This window comes from Mixophyes fleayi, chromosome 4 (assembly GCF_038048845.1).
Source record: "Mixophyes fleayi isolate aMixFle1 chromosome 4, aMixFle1.hap1, whole genome shotgun sequence".
In the NCBI taxonomy this organism is placed as follows: Eukaryota; Metazoa; Chordata; class Amphibia; order Anura; family Limnodynastidae; genus Mixophyes; species Mixophyes fleayi.
This window is the reverse complement of record NC_134405.1, coordinates 275,345,820-275,365,433: the sequence shown is the minus strand read 5'-3', so window position 1 is coordinate 275,365,433 and position 19,614 is coordinate 275,345,820. Positions and strand designations below refer to the sequence as shown.

General features: G+C 41.2%; 1 protein-coding gene across 1 annotated transcript in view; it reads left to right on the top strand.

Annotated features, from left to right (window-relative positions):
• LOC142152768 (electrogenic sodium bicarbonate cotransporter 1-like) overlaps positions 1-19,614 on the top strand; it is a 351,181-nt gene that overhangs the window by 276,857 nt on the left and 54,710 nt on the right. Inside the window, exon 20 of the mRNA XM_075209752.1 lies at positions 12,888-13,031. Within this exon, the coding sequence (XP_075065853.1) occupies positions 12,888-13,031 (144 nt within the window). The remainder of the gene's footprint in view (positions 1-12,887; positions 13,032-19,614) is intronic.

Genomic DNA, 19,614 nt, shown 5'->3' with positions numbered 1-19,614 from the left:
TGTGTGTGTCTGTCAGGTTATTGTTTGTGTGTGTGTATTTCTGGCTATTGTTTGTGTCTGTGTGTTTCTGGCTATTGTTTGTGTGTGTGTGTTTCTGGCTGTTTGTGTGTGTGTGTGTGTGTGTGTCTGGCTATTGTTTGTGTGTGTCTGGCTATTGTTTGTGTATGTGTGTCTGGCTATTGTTTGTGTGTGTGTGTGTGTGTCTGGCTATTGTTTGTGTGTGTGTGTGTTTATCTGGCTATTGTTTGTGTGTGTGTGTGTGTGTGTCTGGCTATTGTTTGTGTATGTGTGTGTCTGGCTATTGTTTGTGTGTGTGTGTGTGTGTGTCTGGCTATTGTGTGTGTGTGTCTGGCTATTGTTTCTGTGTGTCAGGTTATTGTGTGTGTATCAGTACAGTGTGTGGACCAGTATATATTGTGTGTGTTTGAGGTGGCCAGTGTATATATATATATATATATATATATATATATTGTATTTGAGGGGGCCAGTGTGTATATATAGTGCGTTTGAGGGGGTCAGTGTGTCTATATAGTGTGTTTGAGGGGGCCTGTGTATATAGTAGAGATGGTCACTGACCACTGTGTTTTGGTTTTGTATTCGGTTTTGGATCTGGATTACCATTGTGTTTTGGTTTTGGTTTTGCAAAACCGCCCTTGCGTGTTTTGGTTTTGTTTGGTTTTGTTTTGCAATTAGTTAAAAAAATTACATTTATTGGTGCTAAAATAACATAATTTAGGTATTATTTTGTAGCTACATTATTATTAACCTCAGTAACACTAATTTCCAGTCATTTTATATTAAATTTTGACCACCTCCTATGTCACAATATGATTTTCATACACTTGAAAAGAAAAATTGCTGCAGTTCTTGCCAGTGATAACAAAAGGGCCATTGTCATGCCTGGGCATAAGACCAAAAATCCACCTCTTAAGTGTGGAATTATTTTTACACAAATCCTGGCAAGAGTTGTCTATCCATTTGTAGCGTTTTTAAAGCCACATTCAGTAGAGGTAGGGACCTTAACCATCTGGGATCCTCATCGATGTTTCGTCATTTTTCAGCGAGTTCTTGGAAAACTGTTGGGAAAATCAGAAACTTCGGTTAAAAAAAATAACAACAAGCAGTCCAGCATAATCTACCTCCCTTCTCTCATCTACATCCCAGCACCTGCAATCTTCCCCTCCCAACACCTTCATAATCAATATCCCCTGAACCAACAATTGGCAGTTAAACAATCCTCTGCAAGAGGAAGCAAGAATGAAACCTGTCACCCAGTCGCAAAGCGGATCACAGACGCCCTGGGTACTATGCTAGTGTTAGATCTGCGTCAATGTCCACTATTAATACAGTTGGTTTAAGACATTTAATTGAGGTGTTCTGTCCCTGTTAGCAAATGTCATCACTATACCATTTTACTAGAAAAGCTAATTCTCTCCTGTACCGGAAAGTTCCTAAAAATTTAATTATTGGGCGACAAAATGGCATTCTACCCACTGTACACTTAACCACAGATATGTGTACAAGCGGAACTGGGCAAACTAAAGATTATATGACTGTGAAAGCCCACTGGGTTGGTCATTCGCCTTCCCCAGCATGGACCGCAGCAGCATGTACCCAGGTACGTCAAATTTTGGAGAAGTAGGCTACTCTGTGTATCAGCGGCTTCAGTAAGAGGCATACAGCTGACAAACTGTTCCAAAAACTAAGGGATGTCATTGAAAGATGGCTAATCCTGCTTGGACTCTCCTGAGGATATGTCATTTCTGATTACGAACCCAATATTGGTCAAGCATTACAGCGGGGTTGAATTCCATCACATTTCCTGTTTTGCACACACTATCAACTTGTGCTACAGAACTTTTTAAAAATGACATGCAGGAGATGCTGTTTGTGTCCAGAAACATTTATGGTCAATATCTGGTTTCTGTAACAGCATGTAGGAGAATGCAGCAGCTGCAAGAAGACTAGCATTTGAGGGGAATATACTTTAGTCCAGCAAAGTAGTTACCTGTGAAGAAAGTGCAGACACGGTTAGCTTGAGTCAAGTGATTGCCTTAATAATACATTTTGAAAAGGTGCTACAGAAAATTATAGTATGCAATAAAACAAAGTAAATGTGCTAACTATATGTTAATTGTAGATTAAATACTTAATTTTCTTTGCAAGGATCCCAGACTTATCAACATCTTGTTTGGACGTCTTTTCCTTCAGTTTCTCTGGCAACTGCTTGTTGTAAAAGAAATTGCTTTCCCAAGACACCCAGTGGTGATGCAGATGACACATTTTGATATTTGCTGTGCTGTAAAAGAATTGCCCAGAAATCGTGACAGCTCTGACCTAAAATCAACTAGTCATTCCCTTTGGAAGGCCATTATCGGCAATTACATCATACTACACAGACTTCTATGATGGTGGGATGAATTAGTATTGTTTGAGGAAGATTATCACTAAACCCTGCCACCTCTCCTGTTTCGCAGTGAGCTATGGTACAATAATTACAATTACAATTACAATTAGCAATGGAGCAATGGAGCTCTTCTCTTTGGGTGTTACCTATATAACGCAGCACAATTTGCCTGCAAATTCTACAGACAAGCCTGCTTGTCTTCCTCTTCATCAAAGACTCTTAGCAATTGAGCACTCGTCTTTGGGTGTATATTACACCCAAACATTATTAGTGAAAATTAGGAAAAATACAGTTTAATCCCTGAGAGGCCCTCCACCATCCTTTGCATGTTAATAGTAGGATTGGTTGGACTTATGGTCAAGGTCACACATTTTTTTGACAAATCCTTCAAACCAGCCCAGATGTCAAACTGTTGTGGTCTGCCACCTGCGTTATCCCTGCTTGTGTTTGAAAAGTGCAAATTGGTGCCAGAACCTCACGTGCCAGAACTGCTCCCACTGGTGCCACACTGCTGCTGGACTTACACAATCAACCGCATCCTCATCGTCGGATACCCAAATCTCCCCCACATCCTCTTCTAAAGACAAAGTGTCATCCTCACTTGGTGTATCAGCGGCTACACTCGGGCTGTTCAGGCACACATCAGCAGAACTGCTGAAAGGGCCCTTCTTTATGGGTATACTAAAAGAATGCTCACGATTAGACATACCACTGGTGGATGGACTCTCCACAGGGATTGGTGTCATTTCTGATTCAGAGCAAACATTATCCTCTAATGCCTTACTGTTATCTTGCAGCTCGGCTTTGACGCGTAACAGTAGTTGTGCACCAATTGTAGGATCAGTAACATTTTTGGATCTGCCACTAATAGCCAAAGGTGAAGGCCTCATTCTCTCTTTGCCACTGCGTGTGTAGAATGGCATGTTGGCAATTTTTTTTTTATCGGCACTTAACTTTTGCTCAGTAACACTTCTTTTTCGCTTCAACACAGTAAATTTTTTTTAGGTTTTTGTTTTTTGGACTGATTTAGAAACACTGTGTAGTTTGACATCGCCTTGTCCAGATGACGTACTGGGAATACTAACATCAGGACTGGTGACAGAACCTGGTTGCTCATTATGATCATATGTGGACTGCTTTAAATCCATTCTGAGCGCAAAGCACTTGTAGTGGTAAAAATTATTTGGTAGATACTGCTGACAGATATGACTTTTGACAGCCAGAAATATTTATGCACAATTATGAGGGACACCCCAAAAGCACTGGGGAGTGCTTAAAATTATTTGGTAGATACTGCTGACAGATAGTAATTTTGACAGCCAGAAATATTTATGCACAATTATGGGGGACACCCCAAAAGCACCAAGGAGTGCTAAAAATTATTTGGTAGATACTGCTGACAGATAGTAATTTTGACAGCCAGAAATATTTATGCACAATTATGGGGGACACCCCAAAAGCACTGAGGAGTGCCAAATATTGAAAAGAAAAAAACCTCTATCCTCCTCTCTTTTCTAGCGATTTTTGTTACAACAATTGGAAAAAGAATATCCCTGCTCTAATCAGCCTGTGACTACACCCTGCTCTCTCCCTCTGTCAAATGATGATGGATTGCTGTGGAGGCGTGTATTTATAATCTTTAAGTATCGCCAGAACTGAACCCCGAGATCTGACGACGTCACAATGACGTTCGGCCTCGATTTGGATTCGGAGCGGGCGGGAGAGTACCGAGCTACTCAGCTCGGTACTCGGATACCCAAAGTTCGGATGGGTTCGGTTCTCGGAGAACCGGACCCGCCCATCTCTATTTATAACCCTGATGTTTTTGCCAACAAAAGAGCTTGTTTTTGCATTGGACTATATACTAATAGGGTTAATTAGGGTTAACCTAAAACAAATAATATTGGCTGTCAAAAGTCAGCAGTATCTACCAAATAATTTTTAGCACTCCTCAGTGCTTTTGGGGTGTCCCCCATAATTGTGCATAAATATTTCTGGCTGTCAAAAGTCATATCTGTCAGCAGTATCTACCAAATAATTTTTAGCACTCCTCAGTGCTTTTGGGGTGTCCCCCATAATTGTGCATAAATATTTCTGGCTGTCAAAAGTCATATCTGTCAGCAGTATCTACCAACTAATTTTTAGCACTCCCCAGTGCTTTGCGCTTAGAATGGATTCAAAGCAGTCCACATATGATCAGAATGAGCAACCAGGTTCTGTCACCAGTCCTGATGTTAGTGTTCCCAGTACGTCATCTGGCCAAGGCGATGTCAAACAACAGAGTGTTTCCAAATCAGTGCAAAAAACAAAAACCCCAAAAAAAAATTTACTGTATTTACTGAGCAAAAGTTAAATGCCGATGAAAAAAAAATTGCAAACATGCCATTCTACACACGCAGTGGCAAAGAGAGAATGAGGCCTTCACCTTTGGCTATTAGTAGCAGATCCCAAAAAGTTACCCAGCCTACAATTGGTGCACAGCTACTGTTACGCTTCAAAGCCGAGCTGCAAGATAACAGTAAGGCATTAGAGCATAATGTTTGCTCTGATTCACAAATGACAACAATCTCTGTGAAGAGTCCATCCAACAGTGGGATGTCTAATCGTGAGCATTCTGCTGATGTGTGGCTTAATAGCCCGAGTGTAGCCGGTATACCCAAATTGAGGATGCCACTTTACAATTAGAAGAGGATGAGGGGGAGATTTGTGTAGGCGACGAGGGCGCTAATGAGGATGTTGATGAGGATGAGGTTGTTTGTGTAAGTCCTGCACCAGTAGCAGCACTTCTGGCACGTGACAAGAGAAAGGCCATTGTCATGCCTGGGCATAAAACAAAAAAATCCACTTCTTATGTGTGGAATTATTTCTACCCAAATCCAGACAACAATTGTATAGCCATTTGTAGTGTATGTCAAGCCACAGTCAGTCGAGGGAGAGACCTTAACCATCTTGGAACCTCGTCTATGTTACGCCATTTAACAAGAGTTCATGGCAGGGTGTTGGGAAAAGCTGAAAGTTCTTCCCAAAAAAATACAGCACTCCATCATCAGCTAAGACCCTCCGCTCCCCGACATCCCGACGGCTACAAAATACACCCACCACACCATCCTCATCAATATCCTCAGTAGCGCTCGGAGTTAGCCCGGCATCCCACTTAAGGCTGGATGACTCCTGCACTATTATTGATTCCTCTGAAGAAAGTGTTAGTCCCACTGCTGCTGCTGTTGCTGCTGCTGGGGGTGAATCGTCATCCCAGAGGCAGGTCAAGAAAATGAGCAGTCCTACATTTCAGCAATTAACTGTGAAACAATCATTTGCGAGGGGAAGCAAATATGACAATAGTCACCCAGTCACCAAGCGAATCACAGACGCCATGGCTGCAATGTTAGTGTTAGATCTGCGTCCAATCTCCACAATAAACACAGCTGGTTTTTCACAGTTAATTGAGGTTTTGTGTCCGCGTTACAGAATTCCACCGCGAAACACCATTTCTCCCGTAAAGCAATTCCACAACTATACCAAAAAGTGTGTAACAATGTAGAGATTGCGCTGAAAAATGCCATTTTGCCCACTGTCCACTTAACCACAGATATGTGGACAAGTGGAAGTGGCCAAACCAAAGACTATATGACTGTGACAGCCCACTGGGTTGGTCATTCACCTTCACCAGCAGGAACAGCAACAGCATGTACACCACTACATAACATTTGTCACAGGCAGGCCACTCTTTGTATCACCGGCTTCACTAACAGGCTGACAATTTGTTACGCAAACTGAGAGATGTGATTGATGCATGGCTTATACCGCTCGGACTCTCCCCAGGGTATGTCATTTCTGATAACGCCAACAATATAGTGCGAGCATTACAGCTGGGTGATTTTCAACATATTCCCTGTTTTGCTCACACCATCAACTTGGTGGTGCAGAGCTTCCTATGAAATAACTGTGAGGTGCAGGAGATGCTTTCGGTGGCCCAAAAAATTTCAGGCCATTTCAGGCATTCAGCCACAGCATGTAGGAGGTTACAGCAGCTCCAAGAGCAGTTTAACTTGCCCTGCCACCAACTTAAGCAAGAGGTGGTAACTAGGTGGAATTCCACCCTGTACATGCTTCAGAGGATGGAGGAACAGCGCAAAGCCATCCAAGCATATTGCACAAGCCATGACATTGGGAAAGGAGGGGGGATGTATTTCACTCTTGCACAGTGGGGAATCCTTTCAGTCCTGTGCAAGGTGCTGAAACCATTTGAAGTTGTGACGTGTGAGGTGAGTGCAGACTCTGCTAGTTTGAGCCAAGTCATTCCTTTAATTAGACTATTGGAAAAGCAGCTTAAGAAAATGAAGGAGGAGCTGAAAGCAAGCAATTCAACAAAGTATGTTGGCCTTGTCAATCAAGTACTTAATTCGCTTCACAATGATCCTCGAGTTATTAAGATCTTGAACTCGGATCAGTATGTTTTGGCCACTGTGCTTGATCCAAGGTTTAAAACCTACATTGAGTCTTTACTTGTAAATGAGCGAGATGTGAACTTTTGCAAGGAGTTATTGCTCAGCAAGTTGTCCGCTGAACTGGGCCTTGGCTTGACAACGTGTCCTCCTTCACTTTCTCAAGCTGCTGCTGCTCGTAAAAGATTAAATTTCCAAAAAAGAAGCAGGGAAGACGCAGGGGGCAGACCAGAACAATTTTACATCTGAATGTGTGACTTTGCCCATAACTCCATCCAATACGAGTATAAACATGCAAAGGATGGTGGAGGATTACTTTCAAGAGGTAGTTGATATGGAAATATCAGACAGTCCCTTTCCTTACTGGGAAGAAAAGCAGGCCATTTGGAAACCCATGTACAAACTTGCTTTGCAATATCTAAGCTGCCCACCCTCCAGTGTGTACTCTGAACAGGTGTTCAGCACAACAGGGAACTTAGTCAGTGATCACCGTAGGTTACTTCCCAAAAATGTGGAGAAAATGATGTTTATAAAAATGAACTACATCTTCCATGAGGAAGGCCTTCACCATCCAAGACATGCAAGCACTGACTGTTCTCTAATGGCGGATTCAAGCGGAGATGAATTGATAGTCTGTGATGATGACGTACACACTGATGAGGGTGAGGATGAAGATGATGATGATAACATCTTTTTAAAACTTTCTATGTAAGTGTAGGGTGCAATCTACCCCCAAAGAGGAAAGGGACTTGTGGCATTTCCATATCACGTACGTCTTGAAAGGCTGCTGTTTGGGCAATTTATCCTTAAGGGTAGGGTGTCATAGACAGAGTGACCCCAAACTGCCTTTGTCCATTTCTCTTAATATTGTACAGTCTATAAAGGCTGAATTTTTTGGTATTTTATACAAGTGGAGGGGAGCCTAGAGAGACAGAAACCAAACTGGCTTTCTCCATGTCAATTAATATTGTACAGTCTATAACGGCTGAATTTTTTTGTATTTTATACAAGTGGAGGGGAGCCTAGAGAGACAGAAACCAATCTGGCTTTCTCCATGTCAATTAATATTGTACAGTCTATAACGGCTGAATTTTTTTGTATTTTATACAAGTGGAGGGGAGCCTAGAGAGACAGAAACCAAAAAAACAGGGATACTCTGCACTCTCCAAACACATAATTAATGCTATATCAAGTACTGTTCTATATTAAAAACAGGGAATGTTAGATCCACATATTGCAATATATGTTTAAGCTGACCAACTCATGCCAAAGTCTTCCCATTCTGGTCAGTCCTAACATGATCAAATGCTATGCTATTTTATCTGGGCTTAAGGCTTACCTGCACACAGCTTTTAAAGGCAAGTCTTTCCCTAGCACTAGCAGCCATGGGAGACCTGGGACTCACCTGACACAAGTTGGAATTAATTAATGTAAAGAATGGGGTGCAAGAGTCATGGGACTTACATTGTATAAACAAAAACAGACATAGGTCCTCTGCACTCACCATGTACAGACTGGGGTGCAAGAGGGGGTTGCCCACATTGTATAGACAAGAAAACAGGGATACTCTGCACTCTCCAAACACATAATTAATGCTATATCAAGTACTGTTCTATATTAAAAACAGGGAATGTTAGATCCACATATTGCAATATATGTTTAAGCTGACCCCCTCTTGCACCCCAGTCTGTACATGGTGAGTGCAGAGACAGAAACCAAACTGGATTTCTCCATTTAAATTAATATTGTACAGTCTATAACGGCTGAATTTTTTTTATATTTTATACAAGTGGAGGGGAGCCTAGAGAGACAGAAACCAAACTGGCTTTCTCCTTTTAAATTAATATTGTACAGTCTATAACGGCTGAATTTTTTTTGTATTTTCGACAAGTGGAGGGGGGCCTATAGAGCCAGAAACCAAACTGGCTTTGTCCATTTCTTTACATATTTAACTATAAGTGTAGGATGTAATATACATCCAAAGACGATGGCTGCATTGCCAATATGCATAGATGGAGAGGAAGACAATCTGTTTTGTGTGTAGAATAAATTAAGGCCTACCAACGAAGAATTAAACTGTTTTTTGGATGATTTATTACCTCTACAATTAGATTACTTATCTCTAACACAGTTGGAGCACTAAATTGGGTTATTTTAGGCCCAAAAACTATGTGCTATGTGCTTGCCCCCGGGCTAAAGTCTGCCAGTCAGCCCCTGGCTAGGTGGACATAAAGAATAATGACAAAGAGGTGACCTGACACTAGTGAAACACCTTTTTATATTTGAGTGGAATACTGAAAATGTGAGGATAATATGCTTATGTATTGTAGATAAAATACCCAATTGTAGCAATATTACTCCTGACTACTTTTGTGCTAAGCAGATGCCTCAACAATAATATGGTCTTAGACTAGGACCTCAAGATTGTACACGTTGTTCCCATGCAATGTTTGCATAATTGCCCTGTGACATTTATGACAGTAACTTTGTTAAACTTTTCAGTAAGTTATATGTCATAGCTTCTTAGCAAAAGTCCTGGGTGATACCGAAGTGCAAAAAGCCCTGGTATATGTAATCCACAGGATTATCTTTTCCAACTGCTTCATCTGGACTTTAATGTTCTCAACCAAAAAGTAGCCCCCTATGTGATCCTGTAAGGATTATGAATCCAGAGAAATTGCACTGGCATGGAAAGCAGCATCAGCTAGCTCCATTGCTGGTCCTTTGTACCATTGTAACTTTATCTCTGTTTCTAGCCAGGCTCTGTAAAATCGTCTCTTGGATTTCACTTATTTGTTGTTTTTGTTTATCTTGTTTGTTTCTTTACGTCAGACATAGAGCATAAAGTTACTAATAAATAGTACAACTAATATGTAGATATAAATAAATTAATTTAACTATGTATCCAAGTTAAACTAATACCTAACTCTAAAATCTATTACACTGCTTAATAGAGACAAATAAATAATGACAGGATCCCTTAACGTCTGGCATTATTTCAAAAATTACATTCTACTAATTTTGCAAAAGAAATTCTCCAGTTATTCAGCTATAGCTTTAATTTAATGGACGCTGAGAACTACACATCAGGAACTTAATAAATAGTTGCCTAACCCCAGCTCTTTTCTAGCATAGGACACCCCCCCCCCACCCCCGTTATTAATTAGTGCTATAAGTGTAATTAGATTGCCACACCATCCTGACACCAATCACAAATAGAGATGCATGCTCCCATTACTCTTTTTGGTAGTATCTCTGTGCAGATGCTTTGTGCAACTCTTTGCAGGCTTGTATTCTGTCATATTATTATACATATTGGCAGCAGTAGAAAAGTCACTTTAGAGTCCTACTTACTTTTCATTTTTGTCCACTCCTTAATTGCAACATTATCTTTTTTAAAAAAAAGTTAATTGTAGCCTCATTTATGACATGAGCATAACGCGACATTGGTACTTTTTTCAGGTGTTATCGCAATGATATGCTCCTGGGTGCCAGTAAACGATGAGGGAAAATAAAGCTTGATGCAATAGACAATCAGGCTCTGTTGCACCCTAATTGCTACTAGTGTGCTGTGAAAAGTATCTATAGTGTCAATCTTAATTTTTTTCCACTTATTGCTTACTGGTACTCAGGAGGATGGGGTTGGGTACGTTTTCACGATTAACACCAACCCGACAAGCAGAATCCCTTGAAAAAATATACGATTGGCAAAAAAACAACAATGTCGGGACCCTCAACAGGTCAACTGTAGTTAACCTGCGGGGGTCCCGACATTGCCGCTTTAAATTAACATTTATCTAGGTTGTACTGTTAACTGATGTCTAAGTCAACTGCCGGAATGAGTTCCTGTCAGCATGCTGGTGCATCGGAAATGTGCAGCTTCGGTTTTTAAGTAAGTCTGTATTTTATTGCAGTCGTTTTTTGCCAATCAGTTTTTTTTGCAGGGATCCTGCTTGTTGGGTTTGTGGTAATCGGGAAAATGATTACCACTGGGAGGATGTCATTCTTTAAAATGAATCCTATGGCAAAGTCTGTACTTTTTGCTACTTTTACCACAGCTATGCTGTTGATTGTACCAAGAGCAAGGAGGCATACACAGGATCTGCTGCATTCTAGTTGGCTTTTGTGTGCAGTAACAGATCACTATCTGTGAATCTTTATTTCATGTCTTACATTTGAACATTGAGGTTTTTATTGCAGTGTTATTTGTACACATATGAAATACCTTTCCTGCATGAAGGGTGCCTGGATTGTGCAAAAAAGTGACCCTTTCAAAACAAAATAATGGGCAGGGCCCAATCAATGTTACCACAGTGGGAGTATACAAATCAAATCAACTTACTATCTGCTAAACCAGGAATGCCTGCCAAAATGCTCAGTCTCCACTCCGTCAAATTTATTAGTTATCAATTACAGTATATTCAATGGTATGCTTTTTGCACCATCTATGACAAAGCACATTTATATGAAGACTTACACCAATGTAATTAAAACATTAAAATGTAAACTGTATAAATTTGACACATGAAATAAATATAGTCTTATGTCCTTTTATAAATTTTTAACCTGTCCTGTAGCATGTCCCTCTATTCAGCAATTGCCCTTGTATTTAGAATAGCAGCTATCTACTGTGCTCATGTTCAGTGAAAGAGCTTGCTGCGAAGTCCATTAACCTTTTGCGTGCCCCTGGTTAAAATGAAAGTGTCCATTAGACAGTAGTACTCTCCGTAGTGCTATAGCATAAAATGCAGACCTCACTAACAGTAAGTAGGTACACTATGTATTCCAGCACTCCCCCTTTTCTTTAGAGAAGGCAGTAAAAATATTAAAATACACTTTGGCCTACTGCTTTCTTTTCTGGATTTATTCAGCCAGAAACTAAATCTCTGTCCTCTCCCCTGAGTGCAGTAATGTGAAATAGCATGTCCAACCTAAACTCTAGACTGTACACCATAGTTAATCATGTGGTAAGGATCACCAAGTGGCATTGTGTCAGTGCTTAGGCAAAGGCAAATGCTGCTAGAATTTAAGTAGAGAGCAGCGAGTACGTAAGAAAGAAAGTCTTAAAAGTTTACCTATATCTGGTAAATACATTTTAAATGTGTTGTAGCTTTATACTGTACACCATTCAAAATGTAAAAAAAATGAATCTCCAGCATTGTGCAGTGTGAAATATGTATGGATCAAGGTTTCAAAATTTTTCATTCCGACATCGGAACTTATAAACTGACTGCAAATATGGCTCTATGGGTCATGCTACTGATTTTCCCTGGGCTAATATAGAATCTGCTAGGCCCAGTACAGCTATTCAGCATGTAAAAGAAGAAAAGCATACCCACCATATGTATACTTATACTATCTATTTCATCGTCATCATCTGCCCTCCATGCTGCTTTTTACTCCCCTTCACCTGTCTCCGTTATTTCACACTGCACCCTTCACGCTGCTTCTGCTCCCCTTCACCTGTCTTCCTTGTTTCACTCTGCGCCCTCCATGCAGCTTTTGCTCCCCTTCATCTGTCACCCCTGTTTCACACTGTGCCCTTCATGCTGCTTTTGCTCCCCTTCATCTGTCTCCCGTTTCATGATGTGCCCTCCATGCAACTTTTGCTCCCCTTCATCTGTCACCCCTGTTTCACACTGTGCCCTTTATGCTGCTTTTGCTCCCCTTCATCTGTCACCCGTTTCACACTGTGCCCTTCATGCTGCTTTTGCTCCCCTTCATCTGTCACCCCTGTTTCACACAAAAAAAATGTGTTTTTGCCGCGCATTTAACGCATCTGCTCTAGCCATTCTCAAAAAAATTGAAACACATTTTCTCACATGGAGCTATATAAATTACTTGTTTCAAAGCAGCCTCTCCTTTGTTACAAATATTTGGGCAGAATGAAATAAAACCGGAATAGTAAAATAATGCATTTTAAATTAGTATGCTTTATAAACATGTATAAACATGTATAGGTGTGTACTTCTTTCTGCTGCCACTTTTGTTATTTTATTATATCTAAAGCCTACACTTATTTTACTCTGTTTTAGCTGTTGGCCCTTGTTGGTATACGGAAGGCAATGGAGTGCATTTTTTCTTTACATGATCTAAGATGGCTGGATGATATTTTACAGAAAGTTGCCAGTGAAGAAGAGCCAAAGATGGAAGAGTTAGATTCCAGTGACAGTGAAGATGTAAGACAAATTATTATACAATTTATTAATTGTAGTGATGGCCAATACATTGACAAACTACTTTTATCATTTTAGCTCTTAAATTGCATACAGGAAAATATTGAAGTGAAGATGCCATTGGTCTAAATGTATTTCCATCTGATATTAGTTATTATTATAGTTATTATTTTGTCAAAAACTGCTAAACTCTTTCTCCTTTATATATAGCAGTTATTGAGGGGGATATAAAACATGTCTGGAGCATTATGCTTTTCCTTGGAACAGTTGACTGCAAATAATAGCTAATACATGTATAATATATCTATGCGGGACTGTATCTATAAAATTGAAGCAATGCTCTTAGGCAGCAAATAGTATGGGAAAATGTTGGCAATTATTTAAGTAAATTCTTATTGTTATATATGTAACTCAGGGACACATACAGTGGTCGAAGTGGAAATTTTGAAGTGGCATACTGTCTCATACTGCCACACTTCGAGCACTGTTTGGGGGGTTTAAACTTTCTCTGTACTGGTACCCTTTTCTGTGTGTGTGTGTGTGTGTGTGTGTGTGTGTGTGTGTGTGTGTACCAACCTTTAGATTTCTCAAAAATGTACTCTCCCTCTTAGAATTTAACAAGATTTAATATTGTCTTAATAAATAACGGTGCTTATCAACCAGCAGCGGCCGCAGCCCTTGCTAAAACTGCTATAGCTGTGGGTGAACTCTGTGGAATTAGGACAAAAATCAAGATAAAACAGCTGCAACTGTGTGTATAGTATCAATCAATAGTACAGTGAACCAGCTAAAATGCAAAGTTAAAAAGTATTGAGTGGACTGTGTGATCAGTCACACAGCAATGTTGGTCAGAGGGTTGCTGTCTTGTGTTAGCTGTGTAGAGGGTGGTAATAGGGTAACTTAGGGAGATTAAGATGCAGGTTGAGGAATATCTCAAGCTTGTCTGAAGAGGTGGGTTTTCAGAGAACGTTTGAAGGTTTGAAGACTAGAGGAAAGTCTTATTGTGTGAGGGAGGGAATTCCACAAAGTGGGTGCAGCCCGCAAACAGTCCTGTAACTGGGAATGGGAGGATGTGATGACAGTGGAAGAGAGATGCAGATCTTGTGCAGAACGGAGGTGTCGAGTTGGGAGATATTTTGAGACAAGTGAGGAGATGTATGTCGGTGCAATTTTGTTGATGGCCTTGTATGTTAGTAGAAGAATATTTTATTGGATTCGTTGAAAAATAGACAGCCAATGTAGAGACTGACAGAGTGGCTCAGCAGAGGCAGGACAGTTTGCAAGGAAAATCAATCTAGCCGCTGCGTGCAAAATAGATTGTAGGAGTTCAAGTCTGATTTTGGGAAGACCAGTAAGGAGGTAATTGCAATAGTCGATGTGGGCGATGATGAGTGCATGAATTAAGGTTTATGCAGTGTCTTGTGTGAAATATGTGCTCATTCTGGAAAAGTTCTTTAGATGTATGTAACATGATTTAGATATAGAGCCAATGTGGGGAACAAAGGATAGTTGTGAGTCAAGGATTACACCTAGTCAGCGAGCTTGCGTAGTGGGATTTATGGTCATGTTATCAAAAGAAATAGATATGTCAGGCTGGAAGCTTCTGTTTTTGGGTGGGAATATTATTAATTCAGTTTTTGAAAGATTGAGTTTGAGTTGGCGAAAAGACATCCAAGATGAAATGGCAGAAAGACTGTCAGAATGTCAGTAACGCGAGACAACACAGATGGTGAGAGATCAGGAGAGGATAGATAGATTTGTGTATCATCTGCATAGAGATGATACTGAAATCCAAAGGAGCTTTTTAGTTTTCCAAGAGAAGTGGTGTAGATCGAGAATAGCAGAGGACCTAGGACAGAGCCTTGTGGTACTCCAACTGATAAAGGAAGCGGAGCAGAGATGGATCCAGAGAAATTAACACTGAAAAAGCGATTAGATAGGTAGGATTAGAACCAGGATAGGACAGTGCCTTCAAGACCTAGGGATTGTAGCGTTTGTATGAGGAGAGAGTGTTCAACAGTGTCAAATGCAGCAGTGAGATCCAGGAGAATTAGAAGAGAGTAATGGTCTTCAGTTTTTGCTGTGATCAAATCATTGACAACCTTGGTCAGCGCAGTCTCTGTGAAGTGTTGAGAGCGAAAGCCTGACTGAAGAGAATCTAGTAGGTTGTTTGTTGTAAGAAAGTGTGTGAGTAGAGTGTAGGCAATTCTCTTGAGAAGCTTGGAGGGGCATGGGAGCTGAGAGATGGGGTGATAATTTGAGCGAGGGTTTGGGTCAGAATTTAGTTTTTTCAAAATAGGAGTAATCACTGCATGCTTGAATAATGGAAAAATACCAGTAGAGAGAGAGAGATTATGGATTTTAGTTAGAGATGGAATGAGCACAGGAGACAGGGACCTACCAATTTGTGAGGGTATGGGATCAAGAGGACAGGAGGTAGAGTAGAAAGATGAGAAGAGAGTGCTACGAGCCGTGGTCTGGCAAATTAAATGTTCCACGCATTTTTTACGGGGACAGAGCTCTGTTCCGAAATTTCAATGAAAGCTGCAAGCTCTTTTTCCGTCTGAGACCTCAGTATTCCGGTTCAGAACAGCAAAAGGTCAGTATCATCATCTCCCTTCTCCAAGGTGATCCTCAGTCATGGGCCTTTAGTCTGGCCCCAACAAGTCCAATAATGCAGTCCATGGATGACTTCTTCAATGCCTTGGGTCTGCTTTATGATGACCCGGATCGAGTGGCCTCCGCTGAGGATCATCTGAGGGCCTTAAAGCAATTCCGGCGCTCTGCTGAGGAGTACTGTGCTGAATTTAGAAGATGGTCTACAGACAGCAAATGAAATGATCCAGCGTTACGTAGTCAGTTTCGCCTAGGGCTGTCAGAACAGATCAAGGACACTCTTGTACAGTACCCTTCTCCAACATATCTGGAGACCCTCATGCAGCTCGCCATCCTAATTGACAGAAGGATCAAGGAGCGGAAAAGGAGGCACTATCTTTTTTTATCTGCCTTTGTTCCCGTTTCAACTGACTCTGAAGAGCCCATGCAGTTAGGAACATACCATATTGCTTCTGAGGAAAAGAATAGAAGATGGACTCAAGGCCTCTATCTCTAAGGTGGCATCAAGGGCCACTTTTCACGCTCCTGTTCTAACAAATCGGGAAAAGAGCATGCCTAGAGAAACATGGGGAAGTTCGCCTAGGTCTGCAAATCATCTCCTCCAAAAATTTAGTTCTAGTTCCTGTGCGCATCACTCCCGGTGCTTGTTCTGTGGCCGTCTCAGCCTTTGTAGATAGTGGTGGTGCTGGCAACTTTCTGGACATCTGGTTCGCTCATTCCTCTGGGATTCCTTCTGTGAAGCTTGATTCTGCTATCACTGTTTGTGGCCTGGATGGTAGTCCGTTGACTGGTGGTAAAAAATGTTATGAGACTCCTCTGCTGCAGTTAACCGTGGATGCTCTCCACTCAAAAGCCCTGTCATTTTACCTCACTGATTGTCCATCTGCTCCATTAATTTTGGGCCATCCCTGGCTCTTTCTCCTCAAACCTTTAGTGGATTGGGTTAGAGGGGAGATTTCTCAATGGAGTCCTTACTATTCGCAGTCCTGCTTGAATTTGCCCCTCCGGATCTTGCAACCAGTGTCTGAGCAGCTTCCGCCTCAATACAATGAGTTCCAGGATGTGTTTTCTAAAAAAGCGGCTGACTCTCTGCCTCCACATCGTGACTTTGATTGTGGCATCGATTTGATTCCAGGTTCTAGACTTCCCAATGGGAGGTTGTACTCTCTCTCTGGTCCAGAGACCAAGGCCATGCAGAAGTACATAGAGGAAAATCTAGAAAAAGGCTTTATTAGGCCTTCTAAATCCCCAGTAGAAGCTGGATGCTTCTTTGTATAAAAAAAGACGGTGGATTGCGGCCCTGCATCGACTACTGGGGTCTTAATCAAATCACGATTAAAAACATCTATTCTCTTCCCCTCATCTCTGTGCTATTTGATCAACTAAAGACTGCTGCCATCTTCAACAAGAATGATCTCCACGTAGCATACAACCTTATTCACATCAGAGAGGGGGGAATGGAAAACGGCATTCAACACATATTCTGGCCACTACGAGTACCTGGTCATGCCGTTCGGTCTTTGTAAAGCACCTGCAGTGTTTCAAGATTTAATTAATGAAGTGCTCCGTGAATTTCTCGACCAATTCATTGTCGTGTATTTGGATGACATCCTGATATATTCACAGTCATTGTCTCTACATCGGTGTCAAGGTAAGCAGGTCCTCCAAAAACATTGTGATGACCATCTTTTCGCCAAGTTGGATAAATGCGAATTTGAGGTACAGAAGTTGTCATTCCTGGGGTACATAATTTCCTCTGCTGATTTTTCTATGGACCCAACGAAAGTCCAAGCCATTCTAGATTGGGTACAACCCAATAATCTAAAAGCTGCATAGAGATTCTTGGGCTTCGCAAATTATTATAGAAGATTTATCCACGGATTCTCATATCTAGTAACCCCTATTGTCGTGCTTACCCATAAGGGAATGAATCCCACTAATTGGCCCCTTCAAGCAGTAACCGTATTTGAAGCCCTCAAAAAGGCATTTGTTTCTGCTCTGGTTCTCAGACACCCTAATCCAGATATATCCTTTGTACTGAGGTTGATGCCTCTGATGTAGGTGCTGGCGCTATCCTCTCCCAGAAAGACCCTCATACTCAACATTTACATCCTTGTGCATTTTTCTGTCACTGAAACAAATTATAATGTATTATTCATGCTGAATTAACTCAGGACTTGGGGGGTCACTCTCTGTAGATTTCAAAAGATGGCACGCACAGAAACTCCAGTGAACCGTTTGTTCCAATCCACTTAAGAAAAGCGGTTCTTTCTGAAGCTCATGACAGGTAAGACGACCGGGCATCCTGGTATCACAGTGGAGACAGTGGTGATCCTTTCACGTTCTTTATGGTGGCCCTCATTATCCTTAGATGTCAGGACCTTCATTCTCTCTTGTGAAAACTATGCAAGGAACAAGATTCCCAGGAACTGCCCTTCAGGCCAGCTTGCCCCTGTCTATTCCTTTGAAACCTTGGATTCACTTATGAATGGAATTCAGAGCATAACACTATATGGGTGGTTGTTGACCGATTTAGTAAAATGTCTCATTTCATACCATTAACTAGAATTCCCAGTGCACGTAGTCTAGCTACACTTTTTGCTCAACATGTGTTTCAGTTTCATGGTCTCCCTACAGATATTGTCTTTGATCGTGGCTCCCAATTTGTTACACAGTTTTGGAAATCCTTTTGTACCCTCCTCAGGATCAACATCAGCCTCTCATCCGCATACCACCCACAATCTAATGGACAGACGGAGAGGGTTAACTAATCCCTGGAATAGTTCTTATGATTGTACACCTCAGAATTCCATGACAATTGGTCTTATCTATTACCATGGGCAGAATTTGCATACAATAACTCATGTCAATCTTCCACTCATACTCCGTTCTATTGTAATTTTGGGTTTCACGCTAGGTCCAATTCTCTGTATTCGCTCAGTTCTTCTTGTCTCCCGGAAAAATGTTCCACAGCTACTAATCTCAAGATTATTTGGAAAAAAGTTCAGTCTTCTTTGAGGTGGGCCTCATTTCAGTCTAAGATGTTTGCTGACCGTCACTGTATGACTTGTTCTTTTAAAGTAGGTCAGAAGGTCTGGCTCTCTACTCGCAACATCAAACTCAGACAACCCTGTAAAAAACTTGGACCTGAGTTTATTGGATCTTTCACTATCATCAAACAAATTAACCCTGTAGCCTTCAGGATAAAACTTCCTTGCTCCTTGAGGATTTTAAACACCTTTCATTGTTCCCTTCTCAAACCGTTTTTCTACTCAACTCAGTTTCGATCTCTTCAGCACCCAGGAACTCGGTCACCTAATTTGGATGGACGTCAGGAATTTGCAATCGAAAAAATTCTCTATTCTAAAAAAGTCCAAGGGCAAGTCCACTTTCTACTCCAGTGGAAGAATCGTGGTTTGGAGGAGTGGTCCTGGATTCCACGAAGACGCCTTCATGCTAACAAACTTATCAAAAAATGTTCAAACAATTTCCTAGGGAACCTGACCTTTTGGCGTGTTATTTGACTCTTCTGTTTGCTTCTAACCCCTGACCTCGACTTACGTCTGACTATCCGTTGCCATCTGTACAGCCTCCTCCGGTCCTGCCGCTGTGGTGTTGTTAATAAACTTGCACTACATCTAAAGTTAAGACCTTGGGGCATCCGAGTACTGTGAGCGCATAAAGCTCTACGGGAAAGGCAGCTGCTAATCTTCTGCAAGTTTATTATCAGACCGGCAGCCTAACAGAGAGCAGAAACCTCCTCTTCATTTGTGGGATCAAATGAAGAGAGAGTGTCAGAGGGTGCTACAAAGGAATTGAGCTGATTGCTTGTCCAGGGAGATGATACGATTTCAAGTTTGATCTTATCTATTTTGTTCTTGAAATAGGAAGCAAGATCCTGGGCACTGATGGTAGTCAGGAGGTTTTAGGGGTGGGAGGATTGAGAAGTGATGTTAAATGTGTTTAAAAA